This window comes from Periophthalmus magnuspinnatus, chromosome 12 (genome assembly GCF_009829125.3).
Source record: "Periophthalmus magnuspinnatus isolate fPerMag1 chromosome 12, fPerMag1.2.pri, whole genome shotgun sequence".
Classification (NCBI taxonomy): Eukaryota; Metazoa; Chordata; class Actinopteri; order Gobiiformes; family Gobiidae; genus Periophthalmus; species Periophthalmus magnuspinnatus.
Genome location: NC_047137.1, coordinates 2,909,408 through 2,934,115, shown reverse-complemented (window position 1 = coordinate 2,934,115; position 24,708 = coordinate 2,909,408). Strand labels below are relative to the sequence as shown.

Below are 24,708 nucleotides of genomic sequence, written 5' to 3'. Positions count from 1 at the left end.
TTTCAGTCTAGAGTGTGTCTAGATCTGTGTTTTGGTGCTTTGTAACTCCGTAAGTCACTGTTTTGGTCTTTGGCTGCAACATCATCACCATGTCAGAATGAATCTCCTGATTGGTTGACATTGGTCATTTGTTTCCTGGCATCTGACACATTGCATATGTGAGATGCATGTCTATAGGCTCTACATGTAAACTGATGCTTTTGGTGCCAATATGGCACTGGGTCTGAAGGTACCACTACAGTCATCCTTAAAGGGATAGAGCCTCCAAAGGTGAGGTCCATGCAGAGACACAGAGTGAGGGGTAGGCTGATGGTCTGCAGTAGCGACAAGAGAAGGGCAACAGGGGCGACGGGGCGACAGGGGCGACAGGGGCCAAAGTTAAAGTCAGAGGCTTTAGTTTTAGTTTTAGCAGAGGGAACAGGAGTGGACCGAGTGTTTCCTACTGTAAAAGCAGGATTATTAACTACTGTTGTCACTATGTGTTCAGATCTTCTTATTGATCATATCAACTGTTACTCTCTGAAGAATTTTTCTGCTCTTTCCCAATATCATCTCCACACCTGCTTCCTAATATAGTTACAACTGGGCTAACTATTAAAAATGATCACAGACACCAAAATTAAAATATTTGTTTTTAGGATGTAGGTGCTTGATCAATATCAAAAGGATGTTGGTATTGATCCTCCAATCACTAGTTCAGAGTCTGTAGCATTCTTTACACTAGACCTAAAGATGTGATCAAACAGCAGGTGGTCATGGTGTGTCCATAGAAACAGAGGCGTGTCCAGTACTCAGCCCACTCCTGTTCACTGTGGTCAGATGGGATGAGATAGGAGAATGAATGAAGGTTACATGGGCCGTGTGGAGCTCTACCTAAGATCAGGCTGCAATTGAGAACCTCCCTCCTGACTCCCCACCCAAAGACACCCCGACAACACAGGCAATCGGCTATACCCAGAGAGAGGAGCAGAGCCACAGGAGGAACACGGGAAGGGGGCCTTTTCTATCAGAGGACAGAGACAGCACATATGTCCATCAAGAGGGTCCCAGGGGAGGAAGGGACGGCTGTAAGGGAACGGTTAGTCACAGACTCATGGCCCCTCTCCATCGGAGAGAGGGAGTGTGTATGTGTCTGTGTGTGTGTATCTGTGTGTACGTGTGTGTATCTGTGTACGTGTATCTGAGTGTGTGTGCGTACATGTGTATCTTTGTGTGTATATCTCTTTGTGTGTGTATCTATGTATGTGTACATGTTTCTGTACGTGTATCTGTGTGTGTGTGTGTACATCTGTGTGTACATGTGTGTATCTGTGTGTGTGTGTGTACATCTGTGTGTACATGTGTGTATCTGTGAGTGTGTGCGTGCATGTATGTATCTGTGTGCATGTATCTGTATGTTTATCTGTGTGTGTGTGGATCTGTGTGTGTATCTGCATGTGTGTTTATATTTCTGTGTGTATGTGTGTGTATCTGTGTGTGAGGAGCAGGGGTCTCCAAACTCAGCTTACATTATGAAATGCACAAGCAAAATATCCAATAACAAGACTGTTAAAACTGGATGTCCACTGCGCGCTTTTGTCTGAGATCAGACTTCTGATCAGGGGTCGTAGGTCAAAATGGAGGGTTGTAAGTACTACATTCAGACCGATGCAATAAAAATTGTATCAGAACTTTCTAATAAGACACGACGCTGGCCAAATTTTGACAAAAGTTAAATTTTTTTTTAAACACCTGTGGTGTCAACATTCAAACACATACTTGGTGATTGGACTGGCAGAGCGATGCCCTGGTCTGAAGGCTAGTCTAATGCTTCCATGGTGCATCACGTTTAAAGCCAGAATTTTTGATGAACATTGTAGCACGTCCAATGCAAAGGCATCATATGCTACAGCTGTTGAACGCAGTGTCTGAACCGGGGTAGACCGATATATTGGTTGCACTTTTTTACTGAAAGAATACACATACACAACAGAAGAACTTCTACAAATGAAAAAAGCCTCAGCTAACCAGTAGTGGCTTGACCACATGGAGCCTGATTCAGTCCGACAAACTCTGGTCTTTTCTGATCACGTGCACCACAAAATAAAACGAGCAGTGGACGCCAGGCTTAAGAGCTTTAAAAACTTCATGAGAACAGATGGACAAGTTTGAATCAATCACCAACACAAAGAGTCATGAGTATGGCTTTCTCACTGTAAAACAAGGGAAAAAGGTTTGGAGACCCCTGCTGTGTGTCAGATCCCATCCTTTTATATCCCTGTTGTGTATATGTGCATTTGATTAGCAGCCAAAACACAACACTGAGACACTTCTCAAAAGGCAATAATCAAACTGTGTTCACAATCTACACATAATCCAAAGCATCTTTGTAGTTTGTTTTGTTCAGTTTAATCATTTAACCATGGAAGTTACTAATGGAAAACTGTGATTCCCAAAAACTGGTGCAGGTACCGCAACTGGGATAAGAGGGATAAGAGTCCAAGTTAAGACTTAAATCCTGGTTTAGTTCAGTCCTGGACCAAGTCAACGTCCTATTAAGACATGATTTGGATTGATTTTTTGTACAATTAAACTAAATCTTCATTGGTGTAAAGTTTGAGAATCACAGTTTTTAAGTATTTTTGAAATGCTGATACCTATGTCAGCCATTTTGTGGTGTTTGAGATGAATTCTGTCAGTTTTAACAGTTCTGCTGGTAGGGGCCAATAGTGTAAATCCATTTAATTTATTATACTGGAAAACTCTTGAGCTATTTTTATACATTTAATGAGCGTGTGAATTTACATAGGTTACAAATGAGCCAAAGCTTGTAAAGTCTGATAGGAAACTACAGGGCAGCGGTTTGAGCAGCACCAACTCATAATCGCTGCTCGTAACTTTTAACAGCCAACATCACCAGGCCACAGAAACAAATCATTTGACCTAAAGCTTTAAACCAGAGAGGGATTATAAGGGCTAGAGAGATTGTACTGTTAATGTGCCAAATATGGCGACCATCTTGTGAGTGGAGGAAAATAATGTAAAAACAAGGCCAGAAAGTTGATTAAAGGGTTTAAAATGACATATAATAGTAGACAGATCCATTGATATTTATTCTGTTTACTTTACTATAAAAGAAGAATTTATTTCCTAAAATGAAAAAAAATTGAGATATTAACCATCATCAATGAATGAATAATGACCATAGTGTAGCGCTTTGAGAGGCTTTGAAAAAGCGCATTACAAGTGTAAGCCATTATTATTATTATCATCATCCACACATCTGTAATCTGACAGTTACACAGTAAACTAAACCTGAGGATTCTGACCCGTCTCAGGTTAAATTAGACAATGTGATGATGTCACATGAACCCAGCCTATTAAAAAGTCCAGGTCCCTATTGATACTTTGCAGCTGATGTCATCAACATTCCCTGGGGGTGTGAAGCTAACTGTTTGTTTGTTGTTGTTTGTTTGGTTTTTCTTGTGTTTTCAGACAATCTTAAAATTGCTGAACATTTTGCCATAGAGATAGAGGTATAACACTCCCAGCATGATGTCACTGCAAAGTATCAATTAGTTTACATAAGTTCTGGAGTAGAATTCTTCACTCACAACATGAAGCTGGATGTTGGATGTTAAAGGTTACCATGGCTGTGATCCCTCTAACCCTTCTGAGCACCTCCCTTGGTTAAAAATTTAACTGTGGCGCTCACTCACCGATACACGTTGTACTGTCCGAGTGTAGAGCATACTTCTGATGACACCCACACACAGGGCCCGTGTCCGTGTCGTCACATGTGTGCTGGCAGCCCCCGTTTCCATAGTTACACGTGACTAAAAAAACAACAAAATGAACACAATATAGGCCACGTTAAGGTTGCAAATTTGATAAGGTAAGGTAAAAAGGATAAGGTAAAATGGTCACATTTATATAGCACTCAAGGCACATTACATCAAGAAACCACTCATCCATTCACACGCCACTTTCATAGACCAGTGTACACAGACACTGGCGAATGAGGGAGGTTAAGTGTCGTGCCCAAGGACACATCAGTAGCATTCATCTGTGGAAGCTGGAATCGCACCGCCAACCTGTGGATCAGTGGATCAGACCACTCTACCAATGATGCTTATGTTGAGAGTGGGATTTGAGCCACCAACCTTCTGATTAGAGGACGAGCATACTATCAACTCTTAATCTCTGATGGAGAAGGGGGCCTACATAACTATGGGTGAATCAGTGTTTTAGGAAGAACTCCAAGTACTCAAATTTATGATCTACAAAAATTCTATAATCCACAGGATTATTGAATGTTGTGACGTCATATGAACCCAACCCAATTATGCAGGTTTGCTCCTTGTGTGACCGAGGCAGAGGCCTGTTTTCTGATGACATCATCTACATTTATCAGGGAATCTAAATAAATCTGTGACTTTTTGGTATTGGTAACTTGACTCTGACACTTTTTGAGGCAAAGACAGTGGACATCTGTCCTAATGCTACTAGAAGTACCACAGCTGGAAATATTCAGGTGAAACTGTTCAGATTTTTCCATACTCCCAAACATTTATAAAGAAAATACAGACTGTATAAAGAAGTGGACTAAGTGATTGTGATCCCTACGCTGTAGTTTTACAAACATAATAACAATCCAGAATAATTTGTCTGTGTGGATGCATGTTGTAATTAGGGATGTCCTGATACCATACTGTTATGGTATTGGCCACCATTCTATGAATTTTATTGGTGTGTATTGGATTAGATGAATAGATTAGATAGATAAGATAGATAAGATAGATAAGATAGATAAGATAGATAGATAGATAGATAGATAGATAGATAGATAGATAGATAGATAGATAGATAGATAGATAGATAGATAGATAGATAGATAGATAGATAGATAGATAGATAGACTGAGGGGGCTAATGCTGCAGCAAATGCCCAGAGCAGGTTAAACAATGAATGAGGAGGCTAACGCTGCAGTTAACATCCAGAGCGGCTTAAAAACAGACTGAGGAGGCTATCGTTGCAGCTAACGCCTAGAGCAGCTTAAACACAGACTGAGGAGACTAACACTACAGCTAACTTTGGACAAATTGATGGAGGAGCAGAGTTGGATGCCCTAACTTGTTTACATATGTGAAGCCTCCATGTGCTTCAGGCTTCTGTTTTTTTTACAGGCTTCAAACATAAAGAATATGATGAAAACACATGGCAAAGAAACAGTGAGATCAAATATGACCTCATGTCTTTGTCTTTATTACTTTTATTTTACATTATTAGGCTATTTTTAAGACGGCCTTTTTTATATCTGTAATCAATACTTTTTTCAACTGGGGCCAAATTCTCCATAGAATACTGTGTTTGTGTTGTGAGTGGACAGCTATGCAGTGCTGCGTGTTGTTCATGGTCAAAATCTCAGGTATACTGCTAGCTCACAGCCATGGCATTTGCCTGAAAAATTGAGAAGATTAAAGTGAATCTGAACTGGTGACAAAGCAGGTCTAATTGAGTCAATTATTGGTGGGATTTTGGGCTCTTTTTATGGGATCCAAATCTTTTGGATTGGCTCATTTCAAAGAACCAATCAAAAGACTGACTGTTTTACTATTTATTCATACATTAGTAGCCAATATGAGAACTCATTTAATCTACAAACTCATCACAGAGAGAAGTGATCAAAGCTGTGTGTTTAAAATGGGTCAAACTGACAGTGGGAGTGCTTGCCCTTTGGAATGAGGCAGAATCTGAATAAAATGTTACATTACAAAAAGATTTATTTAAAAATCTATCCCAAAAAATTATAAATATAAATTTATATATATATATATATATATATATATATATATATATATATATATATATATATATATATATATATATATATATATATATATATACCGGTATATATATATATATATATATATATATATATATATATATATATATATATATATATATATATATATATATATATATATATATATATATATATATATATATATATGCCAATATTAATTGATACCAGAGCAGAGACTGGAAACATTTATTTCACTTAAACAAAAATAAGATAAGACAAAACTGATCCAAATGTGTAATATAGCTATTATTCATCTTTCAAGTAATGACAACTAAATAGTCTTATTACATAAATGTATATGTCTGGATTGAATCGCTCCACACCTCAGTGACTTTGTACAGGCTTACACACTCTTTTAAGGACACACTCTGAGGGGATACTAGTGAGGGACATGCTCAGGTCCTGCTGCCGCTGTTGGTACTGTATGGAAGTTCATTTGTTTAATCAGATTTAAAATTTGAAATGCTGCTGGGTTTTTTTTTACTCTGAAAAAACCTGTCATTGTTTTTGTTCTAAATTCAGAATAAAAATAATTCAAACATCAAAGTGAGACATTCAGTGTCATTGTTCAAGGACAGCAGGAGAATATAAATATGTAATAAAAATAAAGATATATACCCATACAGTGTTTTGACTGATGATCTGAAATGTTCGCTATTGTATTCTCAGAAGCTTTCTGATCAATATCAAATATGTTTAGGTTCACATTCACATTCAGAGAAACCCCAGTAGCCCATTAGTAGTTGTAGGAATACAATCTGCTGATGGGACAAGTACAGTATTTTTGGATAGTAATACATACAAACTTATCCAACCACACAATACACTGTTTAATGTTAAATGCGCTGTACCTGTTTTTGACTACTACATGAAAATGTTAACAACAATTAGCATGCTAACAGTGCCTCGGCATATCATCCTGGTTTGCTGCTGATAAAAGTTTTATTATTGGATGCAGATAGGACTGAGACAAATTTACTTTTTTTTTTAAAAGTACAGCCCTTTTAACAATAATTTGCCTGTCCCTTGTCTATTAAACCCTAACCAGAAACTTATCGATGCCAGGAATAACAGTCCCATCACCATTGTGAGGCCTGAGGGGATGTGATTGTTCAGTTACTCACGTGTGCAGTCCTTCTGGTTCTTGGCAAGTTCAAAGCCTGGGCGACACTCACAGGATACACCTCCTTTCCCTGGTGCCTCTCTGCAGATGTGGGCACAGCCGTGATCCTTGTTCATGCAGTTCATCCCATCTGTGGAAGACATCACAGGTTTAAATCAACCCTATTGTGCTTGTGTGTGTTCTATAGTTATAATCTATGACACCGTGGATCACTCTGTTCAAATTTGCACATTTTAAATCACAATATTCATTTAAAACACCTTAATAAAAGAAGCAAGTCCACTGACTTCTATGTTAGAAAACTGCAGTGCTGATGTCGATATATAAAAGTCATCACAACATAGCACAGCATGCTGTCGGCCCCTCCTATGGATAGCTGCACATCACACTAGCAAGCAGGTGTTTTTTTTTTCCATTTGTACCAAAATGACTATGTGGCACTCCCAAATCCTAAACGTGAAAACGGGGGTAGATCGACAAAATGGCATCCTCAAACATGAATCACTCTAAATACAATTTCAGAGGCTCAGTCAGAAGAAACGAATAGAACATGGTTAAACCTCTGAAAAGAATAGTTTAAAGAATAGGTTTGATTTACTACAGAGGTGTCCAAACTTTTCTCATTAAGGCCCACATATAAAAACACAGACAAAGCTGAGGGCCGACTGAGGGCCATAGACGGGTCACCAGTACAGTGAATACTTCAAATCTGTGTTATTATTGCAAGTAAGACTGAACCACTAGAGCTTTATTCATGCTTACATCCTCAATGGGACACATTAAATATTTGATATGGGCTTGTTAAAGTAGATTTTAGAAATGTACAGAAAAAAGTACTGTTTCAGGTAATATGGGCCAATTCATCTGAAAGATTGAGGGCCAAAAATAATTGGTCTGAGGGCCGCATTTGGCCCCCAGGCAACAGTTTGGGCATGCCTGATTTACTACATAGAATTGTGTTTGTATATGCTGCAGTTTAACTGTATATAACAGGTTAGATGGCTGAATAGGTAGCACTTACGTTTCCCAGCAAGAAGGTTCTGGCTGTGATTCCCAGTTCCTTTGTGTTTTTCTGTGTGGAGTTTGCATGCTCTCTTTGTTTAGATTGCATGTTCTCTGTGTGTCTGCGATCGCTAGATTACTCAACCCCCCCCCCCCTTTCATAAAACTTTTGCCTATATAACTAAAGCATTTCAGCAAGAATCCATAAAAAAAAAAGTTATATGACAATTTATCTGAAAGGTGTTTTTGTAGCGTTCCCACGCGATCCTGAGACGGCAAGCTCTGTTCTGGTCTGTTCTGGGACACAGTTCTGAAAAGTCGGAGCCACTCTGACAGATGAATGTTTGTGAACCTTCGCTCCTATACTCCCAAACAATTTCCTCCTCATCGGACCCAATGAAAATGTATGTAGATTTGTAGATTTACGGCAGATCCATCATCGACGGGGCTGAGGCTGATTACACTTGTGCACACAGCAGTTTAAATCTTAATAAGAGAGAGGAGGAGACGAGGGGTTAGGAGGAGACATGGAGGTCAACAGGACACAAGGAGGTCAGGGGTCAGGAGGAGATGAGGGGGACATGATGATACGTGGGGGTCAGGAGGAGATGTGGGGTAGGAGGAAATGTGGGGGTCATGAGGAGACGAGGAGGTCAGGAAGAGGACGTGGTGGTCAGGAGAAGACATTGGGGTCAGGAGGAGACAATAAGGTAAGGAGGAGATGGGGGGTTCAGGAGGAGACGTGGGGGCCAGGAGAAGACGTGGTGGTAGGAGGAGATGTGGGGGTCAGGGGTCATGAGGAGACGAGGAGATTAGGAGGAAGACGTGGGGGTCAGGAGAAAACATGCGGGTCAAGGGAAGATGGGGGGGTCAGGAAGAGACGTGGGCATCAGAAGAAGATGTGGAGGTCAGGAGAAGGTGATAGTGTCAGGAGAAGACGTGGGCTCAGGAGGAAACAGGGGGTCAGGATAACACGTGGGAGTAGGAGGAGATATGGGAGTCAGGGATCAGGAGAGAAAGAGGAGGTCTGGAGGAGGCCGTGGGGGTCAGGAGAAGATGTGGGGTTCAGAGGTTAGGAGGAGACAAGGGGGTGAGGAGAAGACAAGGAGGTCAGGAGTCAGGAGGAGACGTGGGTGGAAGGAGGAGACAAGGGGGTTAGAAGGAGATGTGGTGGTCAGGAGGAGATGTGGAGGTCAGGAGGAGATGTAGAGGTCAGGAGCAGACATGGGGGTCAGGAGGAGAGGAGGGGTCACTAGAAAACGTGGGATAAGGAGGGTTAGGAGGAGAAGAGGGGGGCAGGAGGAAATGAGGTCAGGAGAAGGGATTGGGAGGAAAAGTGGAGATCAGGAGGAGACATAGGGGTCAGGGGTCAGGAGGAGAGGAGGGCGTCGGGAGTGGATGTGGGGGTCAGAAGGAGACGAGGTGGTCAGAAGGAGACAGGAGGTCACTAGAAGACGTGGGGTTAGGAGGGTCAGGAGGAGACGAGTGGGTCAAGAGGAGACGAGGGAGTCAGGAGTGGATGTGGGGGTCAGGAGGAGACAGGGGGGTCAGGGGTCAGAGGTCAGGAAAAGACAAGGAGATCCGGAGGAAATGAGGGGGTTAGGAGGAGATGTAGGGGTCAGGAGCACTGTTCCCTCCAAGCTGCGCGCGTGCGCAATTGCACACTGCTGACACGGTCTCTGTGCACAGAAAATCTGTGCTGCGCACAAAAAAATTGAACCGGAATTGAAAATAAAATAAACACACAACAATTCATTCTGCGCTATTTTTCAGTGTGAGTCAGTGAGTGTGACCGGGGACGAGCTGCTCTAGCCAATTATGCGATTCACATACGTATTTGCGCATCTTATCAACGTCATTGACAGGCGTCCTCATGTGCCGCTATCAGTGTTTTAGCCGATGTGGCCGACGTGGAGTGAAAACTCGCTAATGATTCTAAGTGCTGTTTAACCTCTTAACGTTCTGACGGCCCGCCCTCGGGCAAAGATCCGCGTGTAAAATTACGCTTAATTTTACAGCAGTTTTGCATTTTAAACATGACGAAACGGACAAAACAAAGGAAGTACGCGACCGAGGACACTGTGGATGTTTGTACAAGTTAAACTAGAGGCATCTCGGACCCGGAGCGGTTCGTGGAACCGAGTGAAGATCTCATGATGGACTCCGGAGCAGAGGACCTTATGTGCTGATGGACTGGATGCTTTTCCTGATCAGTAATCATGGTTTATTGACTTAATTGTGGGTCAAATGTGTATTATGTGTAATCATTAGCATTAGCTAATGCCAATCTGTGCCCCCGACCACCAATCATCACACACCACTTGGGTGAAGTGTCTTGCCTAAGGACACAATGACAGAAGTTGGTCCGAGCGGGACTCGATCCTCCAACCTCTGTCACAGAATGACTGTCACACTGTCACATGTACAGTGTATTTTTAGTTTCCAGTGTGTTTGTTTACATTTTGAAGTGTGTGTGTGTGTGTTTGTTCACTGTTTGCAGTGTATGGTTTGTAAATATATATTTATTTTGACCCATACCACTTGTTTTGAATATATTTTATATACAAATACACATTATATATTGTGTTTTGATATGTTATGTAAATGTACAGTAATAGAGCAGCTGGGTGTGCAGATACAGATTCCTCTCAGTGTGTGTTGGTCATTAAATACTGTCACTAGTTTATGAGTTGTAAAAATCAAATGATCATGTCATATACTGAAAAAGAGTTAACGGACTGTCTCCCAGACACAGTAGGACAATCTCACTCAGTCACAGCAAAAGCTTCACACAATGGCTTATACTCATAATACAAGTCAGAGCTTTATTATAAAAATGTTAAGTGTGTTTTCAACATTGGAATTTACAGTTGTCTTGGTTTGGTTGGAAGCTCATGTTTTGCCATAGTTAAAATTAAATATTTATATTTATTTATTGGTTTATTTGACAGGGACAGTGTACATTAATAGAGTTGCTGCAAAGGCACCAGAATAAGCCAAAAGGCAATTTTTCATCTGTTGTCCCTGGACAGATGGCAGACCTGTCTCCCTAAAAACAAGAGTAAAAATATTATACAGCAAAAATTACAATATACTATAGAAAAAACATTAAAAACAGATATAACACACACTGTCAACAAAAGTGTTCAGAAACGACAAACAAAACACAGGCATCATACAAGACAGTCCACAGCCATTCCACAACATCCAACTGAAGAGAAAACACAAGTGCTCGTCTGGTTAGTCAGGGGGAGTCATTAGTCTTGTTAATGCAGACATGTTTGATGTGTTATGAACCAGTTTTTAAAAAAATGTTTTAACAGAATATAGGTGCTTATTTCTCTGATGTATACATCCAATAGCATTAACGTACTACACTACACCGGTTATGAGCAAGATTTTTGTAATTTTCATTGTATAAGTGGCTAAAGCACTTAATTAAAAGTCTTATAACAGAAATGTAAATGCAGTAATTTGATTCTTTTAATAAACCATTTAACTTGGAGCGATGCAGCATGACCACAGTGCGCATCTGATGTTGCTCACAGTGGTCCATGGGACCCCTCAGGGAGTTTGTGTGTTTGCTCAGACTCGTGAAAAATTAGAGGGAACATTGGTCAGGAGGTAGAGACGAGGGGGCCACCAGAGCTCCAATTCATTATAACAGCACCAGAGTGAGGGGCACCAGACTCGGACACAATACTATTGTTTTCTTTCACATTTATCAGAGTCACATGTTTATGAATCTTTTATTTATGCAAGTTAAAGGTCATGTTTCTATGTATTTGAGCAAAATGCCCCCTGCCCCAGTACAGATATATTGTATAAGCAGTTCTTGAGGTCAAAATAAGTCCACTGTGTGCTGTCTGCATCTAATTATAAAGCATTTTATTTTCCAATTATCAGGAAGTGTTAGTTAGCATAGTTATTGTTACCTTTACCATCACAGAAAAACTCCACTCTGGTTTCTGAGAGTTGCAAAAATTACTTATAAACTCATTATGGTGAATGATTAGGATGCTCTGAATGGATAAGGTAAGTGAGGACTTTGCACCACTGGAAACAGTTTAAAATGTTGTATGTAATGTATGTTTTTAAAATGGGGAAAATGAGGTACAGAGACTATAAAGTGTCCTTTTCAAGAAGGACCTTTGCCTGCTAACAATACTGTCTTCATATATATATATATATATATATATATATATATATGTATATATATATATATATATATATATATATATATATATATATATATATATATATATGTAATTACATGACCAGTTTGATCCAGTAGAGTCATCTATGTGTCAGAGGGTCAAATGTCAGGGGCAAATGCATTCACGACAAAGCACAGTGACCAGAAACTCTTCTGGTTATACATTGCTAAAAGATTGGGCTTCTGTGTATTCCCAGGACTCCTATGTAAACTCCTGTGATGAATAAGAAGCAGTCTATGAGCTGACAACGTGAGAGCATCGTCTGGTCTCGTCGAGCAAAATCATTCTTAAGAGGTTCCTGACCCAAAGATTCAACTCCTCATCCAAAATTGCCCCCTACTCACCCAAAACTGCTTCTCCTCACACACAACTACTGCTCCTCACCCAAAACTGCTCCTCCTCACACAAAAGTGCCCCCTCCTCACCCAAAACTGCGCCTCCTCACACAAAACACGCTTTGTCACAACAGAACTCCTGACTCCATTCGATCTCTGTGTGTCTCCATCAGCATCGGGCCAAATTCGAGAGGTAGCGCGGCCAAGCTCCTCCGGACTCACAAAAGACGAGGTTCATTGATGAGGCTAATTATCAACACAACATTACACTTTATCCTCACCGTTTCATGTTGTGTAACCATAGACTGTATAGAGAAGTGGACTAAGTGAGTATGACATCACCCACAGTTTTCAGCTCCAGTCAAATGAAGCTCATCAAGGTTAGCAGCTAAAAGGGGCGAATTTGGAGCAGAGTATCATAGCAACCAAAGAGCCCATCTGGAGCAGTCTGCTGAAGTGTTAAAGGTAACAGCCCTTCCCGCCCATGCCACTGGTTTAGCGGGGGGTGGGGAGTGGGGTGGGGGATGTGTCTTAGCAACGCTGTCAATCAAATCAAACCTGTTGCTAATGCTAGCAGAAGCGGAGAAAGAAGGCGCCTGATTGGTCTGTTATTAATGTTCATATCTTAGTTATGCACACAATAGTGCAATAAAGACACCAGGATTATGTACAGTGGGTTAATACAAACATTTTAAGGTCAGAATGACGAATCAGAGAGAGGGGCCACGCTTTTTACATAGAAAGTGAATTGGAGCCAATGGGGTTAGGAGTAGTCAATGGAGCCAAATCGTGTCCATGCTCACTTTCTGTTAGGAACATGGTGACTAGAGATATGTCCATTTATATATACAATCTATGCCAGTGGGTTAGCCATGGCCAATTATATATACCGTCTTGGAGGAAAACTGGATTTTTTAAAGGAATGGAGACTTAGTCTTGAATACAGGAGAATAAAGATCAGTCAAGCATGCACAGACCAATCTAAAGTGAACAGAGTGCAAGATGGTTCATATGGCACTAATATGTCGGAGATGTACTTTGGTGCTAGGCCATGGAGAGACTTGTACACAAGCAGAGCGGCTTTAAAGTCTATTCCCTGAGCCACAGGAAGCCAGTGCAGAGATCTGAGCACAGGACTTATGTGCTCGTACCTGAGCAGCAGGACACTCGTTTGGAGAGGCCAGTGAGAAGGCCGCTACAGTAGTCGAACCTACTGGAGACTAACGCATGCATAAGTCTCTCTAAGATGGCTTTGACAGTATACCGTTGAATTTTGCAGTGTTTTTTAGATGGTATAAAGCTGCAGATGTTACTGATATGATGTGGCTGTTAAAGTTCAAGTCTGAGTCCATTATTACCCCTAGATTTCTATCCTGTGTCATGATTCCTGTTCCGCTCTCCCTGCGCCCTCGTCTTCCCCCTCCCTCACCTGTCTGTCTCCGGAGCTGGGCGGAATCCGGACTCCTCCCGCGCGCACCTGCTCCCCATCAGCACAATCAACGCCACCTGCCGCAGATAAGAGGGGTCTGGACGAGTCACTCGGCGCTGGAACGTCCGCGTACTCACGTGAATATGCTCTTGGCTTTACACCGCTTTTGGAACTCTGTCTGCTCTGGCTTATCAGAACCTTGTCCCCTTTTCCTCCAGGAATCCGCCGGGAACCAGCTCCGGACCTCCCCTGCTCGTACACCTCGACCCTGGTAGGATCCTGTCTCGCTCTGCTCCCCGTACACCTCGGTCCCTCCACGTCCACGGCCTCGCACCCACGCTCCCCAGCTTCCATGGTTTTTGGACTCTAGCTTTGTTTTATGAACACGAACTATACTACGGACTATTACCTTTGTGCTCACGATTACTGTGAATAAAGACATTGTTAAACCTTACGAGTCTGCAACTTTGGTCCCTACGTTACGCTGGTTACGACATCCTGATTTGAAGGTTTTAGAGAGAAAGAGACTGGAGGTGACTGCTAACATTTTCTCTATGTTTCTGTGGGTGAAAGACTTCAGTCTCATTTCAGTTTAGCTGTTGTTGTTCACAACATTCAAAACACTCGACATTACAGCGTTCAACAAATCATCAACTTTAGAAGATGAGGCATTTTCAAAGTGCATCATTTCCATGAACAGTGCACCTGTGTTATCATTTCTGTGTCTGATTTGAACAACTGCAGGACCAGCCACTGATTTGGGAATAACAGACATGTCAAAAAAGACACAGAAATGACCAGACAGAGCAACATCCACCACATTAACATTTACTCCTTTTGTAATGAGCAGGTCCAGAGTGTGTCCTCTGTTGTGGGTGGGCTCGCTGACATGCTGAGTCAGACCAAAGGTTTCAAGGACAGAACTGAGCTCTTTTGTGTTTTTGTCAAACACATTATTCACATGTACATTAAAATCGCCTGTAATGACTAAACCATCAACGTCTGTGCACACGACTGAAAGCATCTCAGTAAAATCATCAATAAAACTCAGACAGTGCTGGGGAGGTTTGTATATGACTAAGTAGAGTATGGAGGGGGATTGTTTTAGCTCCATTTTAAAGGAAACATACTCGAAAGATGAAAATATCCCAAATGGCAACCTGTGAGTGACCAAATTATCTTATCTTATAAAAAACACACACACCTCCACCCTTTTTGTTTACTCGTGTTTCAGATTCAAATTTGAAGTTTGGTGGAGTTGATTCCACTAGAATTGCATTACCTGTGTTTTTATCAAGCCATGTTTTGTTAAAAAGATTCAAGATTAAAACAAGAAATAAAATCATTAATTAAAAATTACTTGTTACATAAATATCTGACATTCAGCACAGCAAATTTCAAATTAGTGTCAATAGGACTGGATATTATCTTCTTACAGAGAATGTGAACTAAATTTCTCTGATTGGACTGTCCTTCTGTTAATCAGTCTACGTGGTGTAACTGTAGATATAGCTCCATCACAGGGCCTCAACATGATATTATCTTTATCATGACTGTATGTCCTGAGACAGCAGAGGCCCTGTGTGTCCTAGCCCTTGGTGATAACAGCTCTGGGGGAAGGCAGGGAAGGGTGAGCGGGGGTTGTTTGGGTGAGAAACCAGGTGACAGCTGAGGAGGTGGAGCAGGGGGAACTAACCCTTCCATAAGCCTGAGAGAGCAGAGAAGGTCCATTGAGGAAGAAAACAAAGTAAATAAGGCTAAAAACAATAGCACTGGGATGAGGTGAATTGTCCAGCATAGGCTTGGTGAGTAGAATTTAAGCCCTGGGCCTAAAAATGGCCACCCATTGAACTGAATGAGCTGTGGGCAATGGCGCATGTCGTGAGTTTAACCTTTAGCGGCTAGGTACATCTGGTCCTGCCCTGCCTATTGACCATGCACATTTGAGCTATCCCCCATGATACTTTGCACGACGAAAGCGAGCCAAGCGGTCGCGAAGGAGCCAAGGGAATAATAAATAATAAATGATAATGTTTATGCATCCAGGGAGCTTCTGAACCTGTGCTGTTCTAAACCTGTGGCTTGTTCATGAGATTTTGGCTCGTTCACATCACTGAAAAGCTTCAGAGCTTGAGCTTAGCTAGAGCAGACATGCCAATGATTAATTAAGTGTTTTTAAGATGAAAAAGGTTTATGATCTGAAAATATGTAAAAATCACCACAAAATCTGACCTTTGTGAAAGCTGTAGATGCCCTGTCAGTTCCTGGCAGGGACACGAGCAGTTTGTGATTCCATTGTGTTCTAATGAGGAGCCACTAAACCAACTCGAGACAGCTCTAAGCTAGCAATACCGTTTCCTGTTATTTTAATAGGTCCAGAATGTGGCAGCATTACTACCAGATGACATCACAAGGTGGACCAGAATATTTCAACCTCTCAAAAGGAAGACTATGCAGGATTAATCAAAGATGTGCAAATTAAATAAAACACAATTACAGGTTTTGATGAGAAAACAACATCTGACCACTAACTTCACAAAAAAAATTGGTTAAGATCATCATATTTTGGAATTTACTCAAAATAGTTAAGTTTATAATGTTACTTCCTGATTGGACATAGGCAGCAGATGTTACTATGTAAACATGTCTAAATTACACAATAGTTCCAATTAGACTAATCCAAATGAATGGCAAACCTTTATTTTGTTACATGAAGGTTTAAACCGCAAGAAAAAAAAACTGACATAGACAGAGGGATTCGCTTTTACAACTCAGCACTACTTCCTGGATTTCTGTACTTTTCTTCTCAACTTCTTTTCCCACAATATGCCACTTCATTAATTTAAAAATCTGATAAATATTCAGCACATGGTATTATCCACCAAAACCAAGTCAGCGTTAGACAAACATGAAATCATGTCACTTGTGTCCTCCCTTTGCAGGACTGGTTCAAGCTTAGCAGTAGTTTCCTTGTCACTGTTTAAAAACTAAACTCATATAAAGCGCTGCTACAATCAGTTCAAATCCAGGAGAAGTCAAATAAACTGTGCGCAGCTCCGGGCTCAGGTTCACCAGAGTCAGGCTTAAAACAGCAAACACAGGAATGAGCTGAAGCCATGCAGCTCAAATACATGTGATGGAACTATGATGAGAGAGGCTGCAGCAGAATACTACTAGTAAGTGCATATATGAGGGTTTGATGTTTTTTATAATTCTGACTTGGTTTGGTGGTGCACATTTTAAACCTTCATTTAATTAAATAGTTACTAAATAGGTGTTATCACTTATTTTTACCAGTCTAATCAGAACTGTTTGGCACTTGTTTACATTATGGTTGCTAGGTAACAGTTATGGAATTACCTCTATGTATTTCACATCCATAGTCTGTATAAAGAAGTGGAGTGAGTTCATGGAGGCTAGTAGTTATAGCAGCGAATTTGGGGTCGAATTTCCAGATTTAAAATTCTCACTGTGAGTATCATAGCAACCAAAGAGCCAATCAGGAGCGAGGCTGACACCCCTTCCCGCCTGCGCCGCTGGTTTAGCAGGGAATGCTAACTTGTTGCCAGCGGGAACGACCCTTTGTTTGTTATTAATGTTCACAGAGCGGGTTAATGTGAATATTTTAAGACCAAAATGACGAGCCTGACAGCAGCAGTTACAGAAAAAGGGGCCATGCTTTTTAACATAGAAAGTGAATTGGAGTCAGAGTTGATGGAACCAAATTGTGCTCATGCTCACTTCCTGTTTGTAGAGGTATGCCATTTATATTTGCAGGCTATTTTAAATATGTCCAGAAGAACTGACAAAAAGGCTGTAATCTGAACTGACAAACTAAAACAAGAATCACATTTCAGAATATAATTGCACAGATCTACACTTGATCTGCAGTTTTTATGCAGAATAAGACCCCATGAAGGCACAGGGAGGGCATCTGACACACAGGGAGGGCATCTGACACACAGGGAGGGCATCTGACACACAGGGAGGGCATCTGACACATAGGGAGGGCATCTGACACACAGGGACATTTCAGAACATTTTTGTTCAGATATAAACTACAGGATTAGCAGTTTTTCTGCAGAGTTAAATTATGGTATTTCATAGACTGCAGCCTTTGTGATTTACTAATGCATTCATTCAAATGGGACATTTTTAGTATCGATACCTGCGAAAAATGAGTCTAGTTTTGTTACTAGTTTTAGTATCGATCACTGTCAGATTTTCAGTACTTTTCACAGCCCCAGTTAATATGTGAAATGTCTCCACCAAGGCTGGGACAGTTCTGAAGTTCACTGTAGCTGCAACCTAAACGTGTCAGCAAGGTTTTACATCAAGTTTGTTATCTTTGAAAAGAACCTTGGTTTGCGGAATCAAAAATGAACTTTTTTGGATTAAACCAATGAAATTAGAGTCATCTGGGACTGAAACTCAAGCTGTTTGACCTTCAGAACGATGTGAAGGCAGATTTGACCCAAAGCATTAGAGTGATGGCTGTGAAGTTTCCAGTAGGTGATGAGGGGTGAAGTGGAGGATATTGATACTTTGCAGCTGATGTCATCAACATTCCCTGGAGGTGTGATGCTAACCATTGGCACTGGTCTGTCTGAAGCTCTGTTACTCAAGTTAGACTTTAATCTGAACTTTGTTTTAACACAATCTGAAAATAAAGAACTGACCTGCAACAGGTGAGCTAATTTGTGCTATTAAAAAAGTTCCTCTCAAATAACATTACAGTCTCAAGCTAGCTAGCATCATCCAACAGTTTTTCAGTTAGTCACTCTCACCTTTTTGTTGAAAATCCAACTCCTAAACAACAGCATGAGCTTGTATTGATCACAGGCTCCTGAAAGTGTGCTGTTTATTTTATATTTTATATCTTAAAACTTTTTTGGCTGTGTTTTCTAACGTATGCATTGTCTCCATGGTAACTGATTAACATTCCACCATAGGGATGTAGAACACCCTAGCATGATGTCACTGCAAAGTATCGATATTGTCTGATGAAGTCCCATTTTCAGGAGGGCACGTGGTTTGATTCCAGCAGCAGTGTTGAGTTGGGAAGGTCAGAGAGTCCAGAGTAGCACCGGTCCTCTGGGCTCTATCGGCCTGCTCCACACTCCAAACATATCAGAGAGTCCAGAGTAGCGGCGGTTCTCCAGGCTGTATTGGCCTGCTCCACGCTGCAAACATATCAGAGAGTCCAGAGCAGCGGCGGTCCTCCGGGCTCTACCGGCCTGCTCCGCGCTCCAAACATATCAGAGAGTCCAAAGCAGCGGCGGTTCTCTGGACTCTATTGGCCTGCTCCGTGCTCCAAACATATCAACTCGTGTTATTTCAACCCGAGCAGAGCGACAGCAGCAGGAATGTGGTCCACTGAGGCCAGAGCTGAGGTGATGAAGAGGAGAGATCAACCATTTGGGAAGAATATCTAATTGTGATTTTTCTGAACAGCACTGGGATTAGAATTACGGTTTAGTTTTTGATAAAAGGTTTCTGTTCATAGTTCATAGTTCACAGTTTAAAGAGAATGTATTAGACTTCTATGGAGTATTAAAGAGGGGGTATTTTACTTATATGGGGCATTAACTGTCACACATAACATACTTAGATCACCATGTTACCTTTTATTGTTTTGAAAATGCTATATTTGGCCAAGACAACGTATTAACATGTTTTAAAAGTTTCACTTTAGTTTTTGATGACACTCCCCCTTCAGAGTGCTATCACAACAGGAGAGATCGCTAAAACACTCAAACATGCAGGGATGACATCTAAAACCCCTTTAGGCATGTTTTCGATGAGAGAACGTTTTAACATGGGAGAAAGATTTAAAAAAATAAATAAATACAAAAATCTGCATAATACCCCTTCTTTAAACAATGCGCTGAATTGCTGTGGCGATGGGTGACCACTGTCGTCTGTCTGGCAGCATAGTACTGCAAGATTGGGTGTTCCCAGAGACGTAAAAATATGCCAATCTGCACAACCGCAATCAATCAAATTACTCCAGCAACATCGTATGAACAAGAGTGTAATAATCCTGTAATAATATTGTAATCATCCTGTACAGTATATGAGCACATGCACTGGTCTCACTTCTCTCAGACATTCAGAACAGTGTCTCAAATTCCACAGGGAGCTGCCACTTTATCCAATCACAGCCCACACTCCAGCACTGTCCGGACCTGCTGCCCGAGATAAACGTCTACAACAGGAACCCTGCACAAATGTCCAACCAACGAACCCGCTCACCTCCTCACACCGGGGGGACAAGTGCGCAAAGGACAATGCACAAACATGAACACAGCTGTGATATCAGGCTATAGAGATCAGGATAAACAACCAGAGTGCACAAACCCGTGCAGATGCAGAGCAGAATGACATGCTGGAGTCAAAGCCCAAGTGTCTGAATGCTGAAAAATATCAAAATGGGCTGCATGTATGGCAGGAGAAAGGCGTTCTGCTGTGGATCCTCTGCATATACCCACCTCACACCCCAGATCGTTGCTGCCGTTTTTATATCAAAGCAGAGCAGGTACTATACCTTAAAGCTGCACTATGGAACTTCTTATTGCTTCACATTATTAATATGGGCCACTCAGTTAGTAGAGTATTCAAAAACTGATCCGAAGGTTAATCTGAAGATTGATCTGAAGTTTGGTGGCTCAAATTAGCGATAGACCAATAAATCGATTGACCAATATATTAGGCCGATATATGCTCTTTTCACGATATTGACTATAAGCCTTAAATCTCAAGCAGAGGCCGATATTTAGTTTTGGCCTAAAGAATGCACATAAAGCTGCATTTGAACACTTCAATGCGAAGAGATAGCTGCACAAAACATGACTACAGCTCTCATATAGGTTTGTGTTAAAAAATAGCTGCTAGGTGAATTTCTAGTAAATTTAAAATACTAAATTTGGGCAAAATAATCAAAATCTGACCCACATATCAGCCCAAAATATCATCAGAGCGTATTGGCCATTGGTTGCTCTGGATTCTAAACAATCAGACATAAAAAAAAACAACAACATATTGGTCGATCTCTAGTTCAAATTTCACTCTCGACATATAGTGTCTTGCAAAAGCGTTCATCCTACTGGAACTTTTTCAAATTTTGTCAAGTCAGAGCCACAAATTTCAATATATTGTCATTTGCATTTTATGTGAATAAGTAACACAAAATGGTACATAAGTGTGAAGTACAAAAAATATATACATAATTTCCAGAAAAAATAAATAAACAAAACTGAAAAGTGCAGCGTGCAAAAGTATTCATCCCCCCTAAGTCAATACTTTGTGGAACCGCCTTTTGTTGCAATTACAGCTGCAAGTCTTCTGGGGTATGTCTCCACCAGCCCATTCTTCCAGGCAAGCTCTGTCAGATTTGATGGAGACCATTTGTAACCTGCATCTTGCTATAGATTCTCAATTGGATTTAGGTCCGGATTTAGACTGGGCCACTCTAACACATGAATATGTTTTGCTTTAAACTGTTCCATTGTCGCTTTGGCTTTATGTTTAGTATCGTTGTCCTGCTGGAAGGTGAACTCTGCTCCAGTCTCAAGTCTTTTGCAGACTCCAACAGGTTTTCTTCCAAGATTGCCCTGTATTTAGCTCCATTCATCTTCCCATCGACTCTCAGCAGCTTCCCTGTTCTAGCTGAAGAAAAGCCCCCCCACAGCATGATGCTGCCACCACCGTGTTTGACTGTGGGGATGGTGTGTTCAGAGTGATGTGCAGTGTTAGTTTTCCTCTACACATTTAACATTTTGCTTTTAGGCCAAAAAGTTCAATTTTGGTCTCATCAGACCAGAGGACCTTCTGCCACATGTTTGCTTTTTCCTCCAAATGACTTTTAGTGAACTGTAAATGAGACTTCTTAGGGATGGTTTTCAATAATGGCTTTCTTCTTGCCACTCTTCTATAAAGACCAGTCCTGTGAACAGATTCCCCCACCTGAGCTGTGGATCTCTGCAGCTCTTCCTGAGTCATCCTGGGCTTCCTGGCTGCTGCATCTTTGATGAGTGCTCTACTTGTTCGTTTTGTAAGTTTTGTTGGATGGCCATGTCTGGGTAGGTTTGCAGTTGTGCCATACTCTTTTCATTTCTGGATGATAGATTGAACAGTGCTTCTTGAGATGTTCAACACTTGGGAAATCTTTTTAGATCCAAAGCCGACTTTAAACTTCACCATAACTTTTTCTCTGACCTGTTTGGTGTGCTCCTTTCACTTCTTTTTGTGGTTTGCTCCCCAACACTCTCTTAACAAACTTCTGTGGCCTTCACAGCACAACTGCATTTATACTGAGACAAGATTACACACAGATGGACTCTTTTTAGACATTAGGTCAACATTCAGTTCTTCCAAAATCATCAGGCAACTTCTAAAAGCAACTGGTTGCATTCAAGAAAAAGGGGCTGAATACTTTTGCGCACTGCACTTGTAAGTTTTCTTGTAAAATATTTCCTTCCACTTCACACTTGTGTACTATTTTGTGTTGCTTATTCACATAAAATGCTAAGAAAATTTCAATTTGTGGTTGTGACGTGACAATATGTGAAAAAGTTCCAGGGGGATGAATACTTTTGCAAGCCACTGTAGACATCATTAGTAAAGTGGTCAGATTCACTGACCCATAGGTGTCTGCGTACACTGATGTATGTGTGTGTGTGTGTGTGTGTGTGTGTGTGTGAATGGATGAGTGGTTCCTTTATGTAAAGCGCTTTGAACCCTGAAGGTGGAAAATCGCTATATAAAAATGAGACCATTTTCCAGTATTAGCCTCTCCACTGATCTGACTTATGACTTAGGATGGGAACCTGAGCGGGGGCGGGAACCAGAGCAGGGGCAGGAACCAGTGCGGGGGTGGGAACCAACGTGGGGGCGGGAACCAGCACAGGGGTGGGAACCAGTGCAGAGGCGCGGGGATGGGAATGAGTGCTGGGAACGAGCGCTGGGAACGAGCGCTGGGAACGAGTGCAGGAAACAAGCGCAGGGTTTAGTCCTTTGGTTTAGTCAGGTGTTGAACCTTAGACTTAAAATGACTTTTTTGCTTTTATTTCCTAATATTGATCTTTGTGATGAATCTGTTTTTCATCTTGTTAAAAAAGATAAAACCTTTGTTCTGCCTCCTCAGTCTCCATCACCTCCAGTCCTCATGTTTCACTGACAGAGGACTGGGCCTGTGCTTCAGAAACACTCACCACTGACTGTCACACATGACTTTGCATGGACGACGTCTCATAGCAAGTAGGTTCCGGGTTTGAACCCCAGGCCACTCGGGTCTTTCTGTGTGGAGTTTTACATGTTCTCTCTGTGTCAATAGATCAAATCCTACCAAAACTAGACCAAAATCTGGAGATGGGTCCCACTGCTCCTGCTGGTTAAACCCAGAGACACTTTAGGACGGGTCCAATGCAGTTTTAACCCAGAGACACTGAAGGATGGGTGAAATGCATTTCAGTTCAAACTGGATTAATTGCACCTTCACTCTAATGCTGCACCATGAAACAATGGCCATGTCGCAGTCCAAGAGGTACTACTATATACTGTTGAAAATCACATTCTGTTGTCTATTGTTTTTATTATGATGGTATTGGAATCAGTAGCAAGTATCAAGTCTATTCTTTAGTATTGAAATCAAATTTGAATTTTTTGTCTCTTAGAAATGCATTCATCTAAAATACAGTTGTTTTTTCAGCACAGACCTGGTTCAAACACTGCAACTCAAAATCCAACTGGAAAACCAAAGCAGGAGGTTTCAAGCAGCTTGCACGGAATGCCACTAGAATTCCCAGTTTTCTGCCAACTTCAATTTCAACAGGAATTCTGGTGTTGAGCACGAACAAGAATTTACAAGAGTATTGTTTTGGCTAGTTCTGGCTATGGAGCGTGGCTACAGGACACCCCATAATAACCCGCTGTCAAACATCTATTAGACATTTAATACACAAGTGCTAGGGCTGAGAGAATACACTCATAACTCCAGTCAAGTTTTAGGGGATTCAGCTGAACTCTCAAGTCTTAAAAATATGAAAAACAACTAATTCATTTTAAACAGTTTGCAATGGGCTTAAGTTATTCCTCACATATCATAGGCATTCTGAGCATCCTATTATTCATCAAGACACTTTTTTTCAGTTTTGCAGTAAATTTAAAGCTAACAAGAACTAGCATGCTAACTGTACACTTCCTGACTCTCAGACAATAAAACACTTTAGAATTAGATGCAGACATTATACAGTGGACTTATTTTGACCTCAAGAGCTGCTTATACAATATATCTGCATTGGGGCAGGGGGCATTTTGCTCAAATAGACATTTATTAGAATGCTTTTTGGGGATATTATGAATGAAACATACATAGATCAAATAAAGCATATAAAGATCATTATTTTATTTTCTTGATTATTGTAAACAACAATATATAAAACAGTTTAATACAGCTACATAGAAGTGGACTGAGGGAGTGTGACATGGACTGAGGCAGTGTGAGGTCACCCACAGAGGCTCGTAGTTATAGTGGCTAATTTGCAACCAGGGGCCATATTTGGAAATACAATCCGTTGGAAGGTAACGCTACTTCCCACCCATAGTGCTAGTTTAGCAGGGAGGGGGTTCTTAGCAAAGCTGTCAATCAAACCTGTTGATAATGCTAGTGGGATGACCTCTGGGAAAGAAAGCACCTGAATGGTCTGTTATTAATGTTCATATCTTGACTTGGGGAGAGAATAGGGAAATAAAAAAAA

The 24,708-nt window shown here is 41.2% G+C and overlaps 1 protein-coding gene across 1 annotated transcript in view; it reads right to left on the bottom strand.

Moving 5' to 3' along the window:
- Positions 1–24,708, bottom strand: part of scube1 (signal peptide, CUB domain, EGF-like 1) — a 138,847-nt gene that overhangs the window by 61,846 nt on the left and 52,293 nt on the right. The window contains exons 5-6 of the mRNA XM_055225720.1: positions 6,970–7,098; positions 3,699–3,815 (exon numbers count right to left, since the gene is read on the bottom strand). Coding sequence (XP_055081695.1) covers positions 3,699–3,815; positions 6,970–7,098 — 246 coding nt within the window. The remainder of the gene's footprint in view (positions 1–3,698; positions 3,816–6,969; positions 7,099–24,708) is intronic.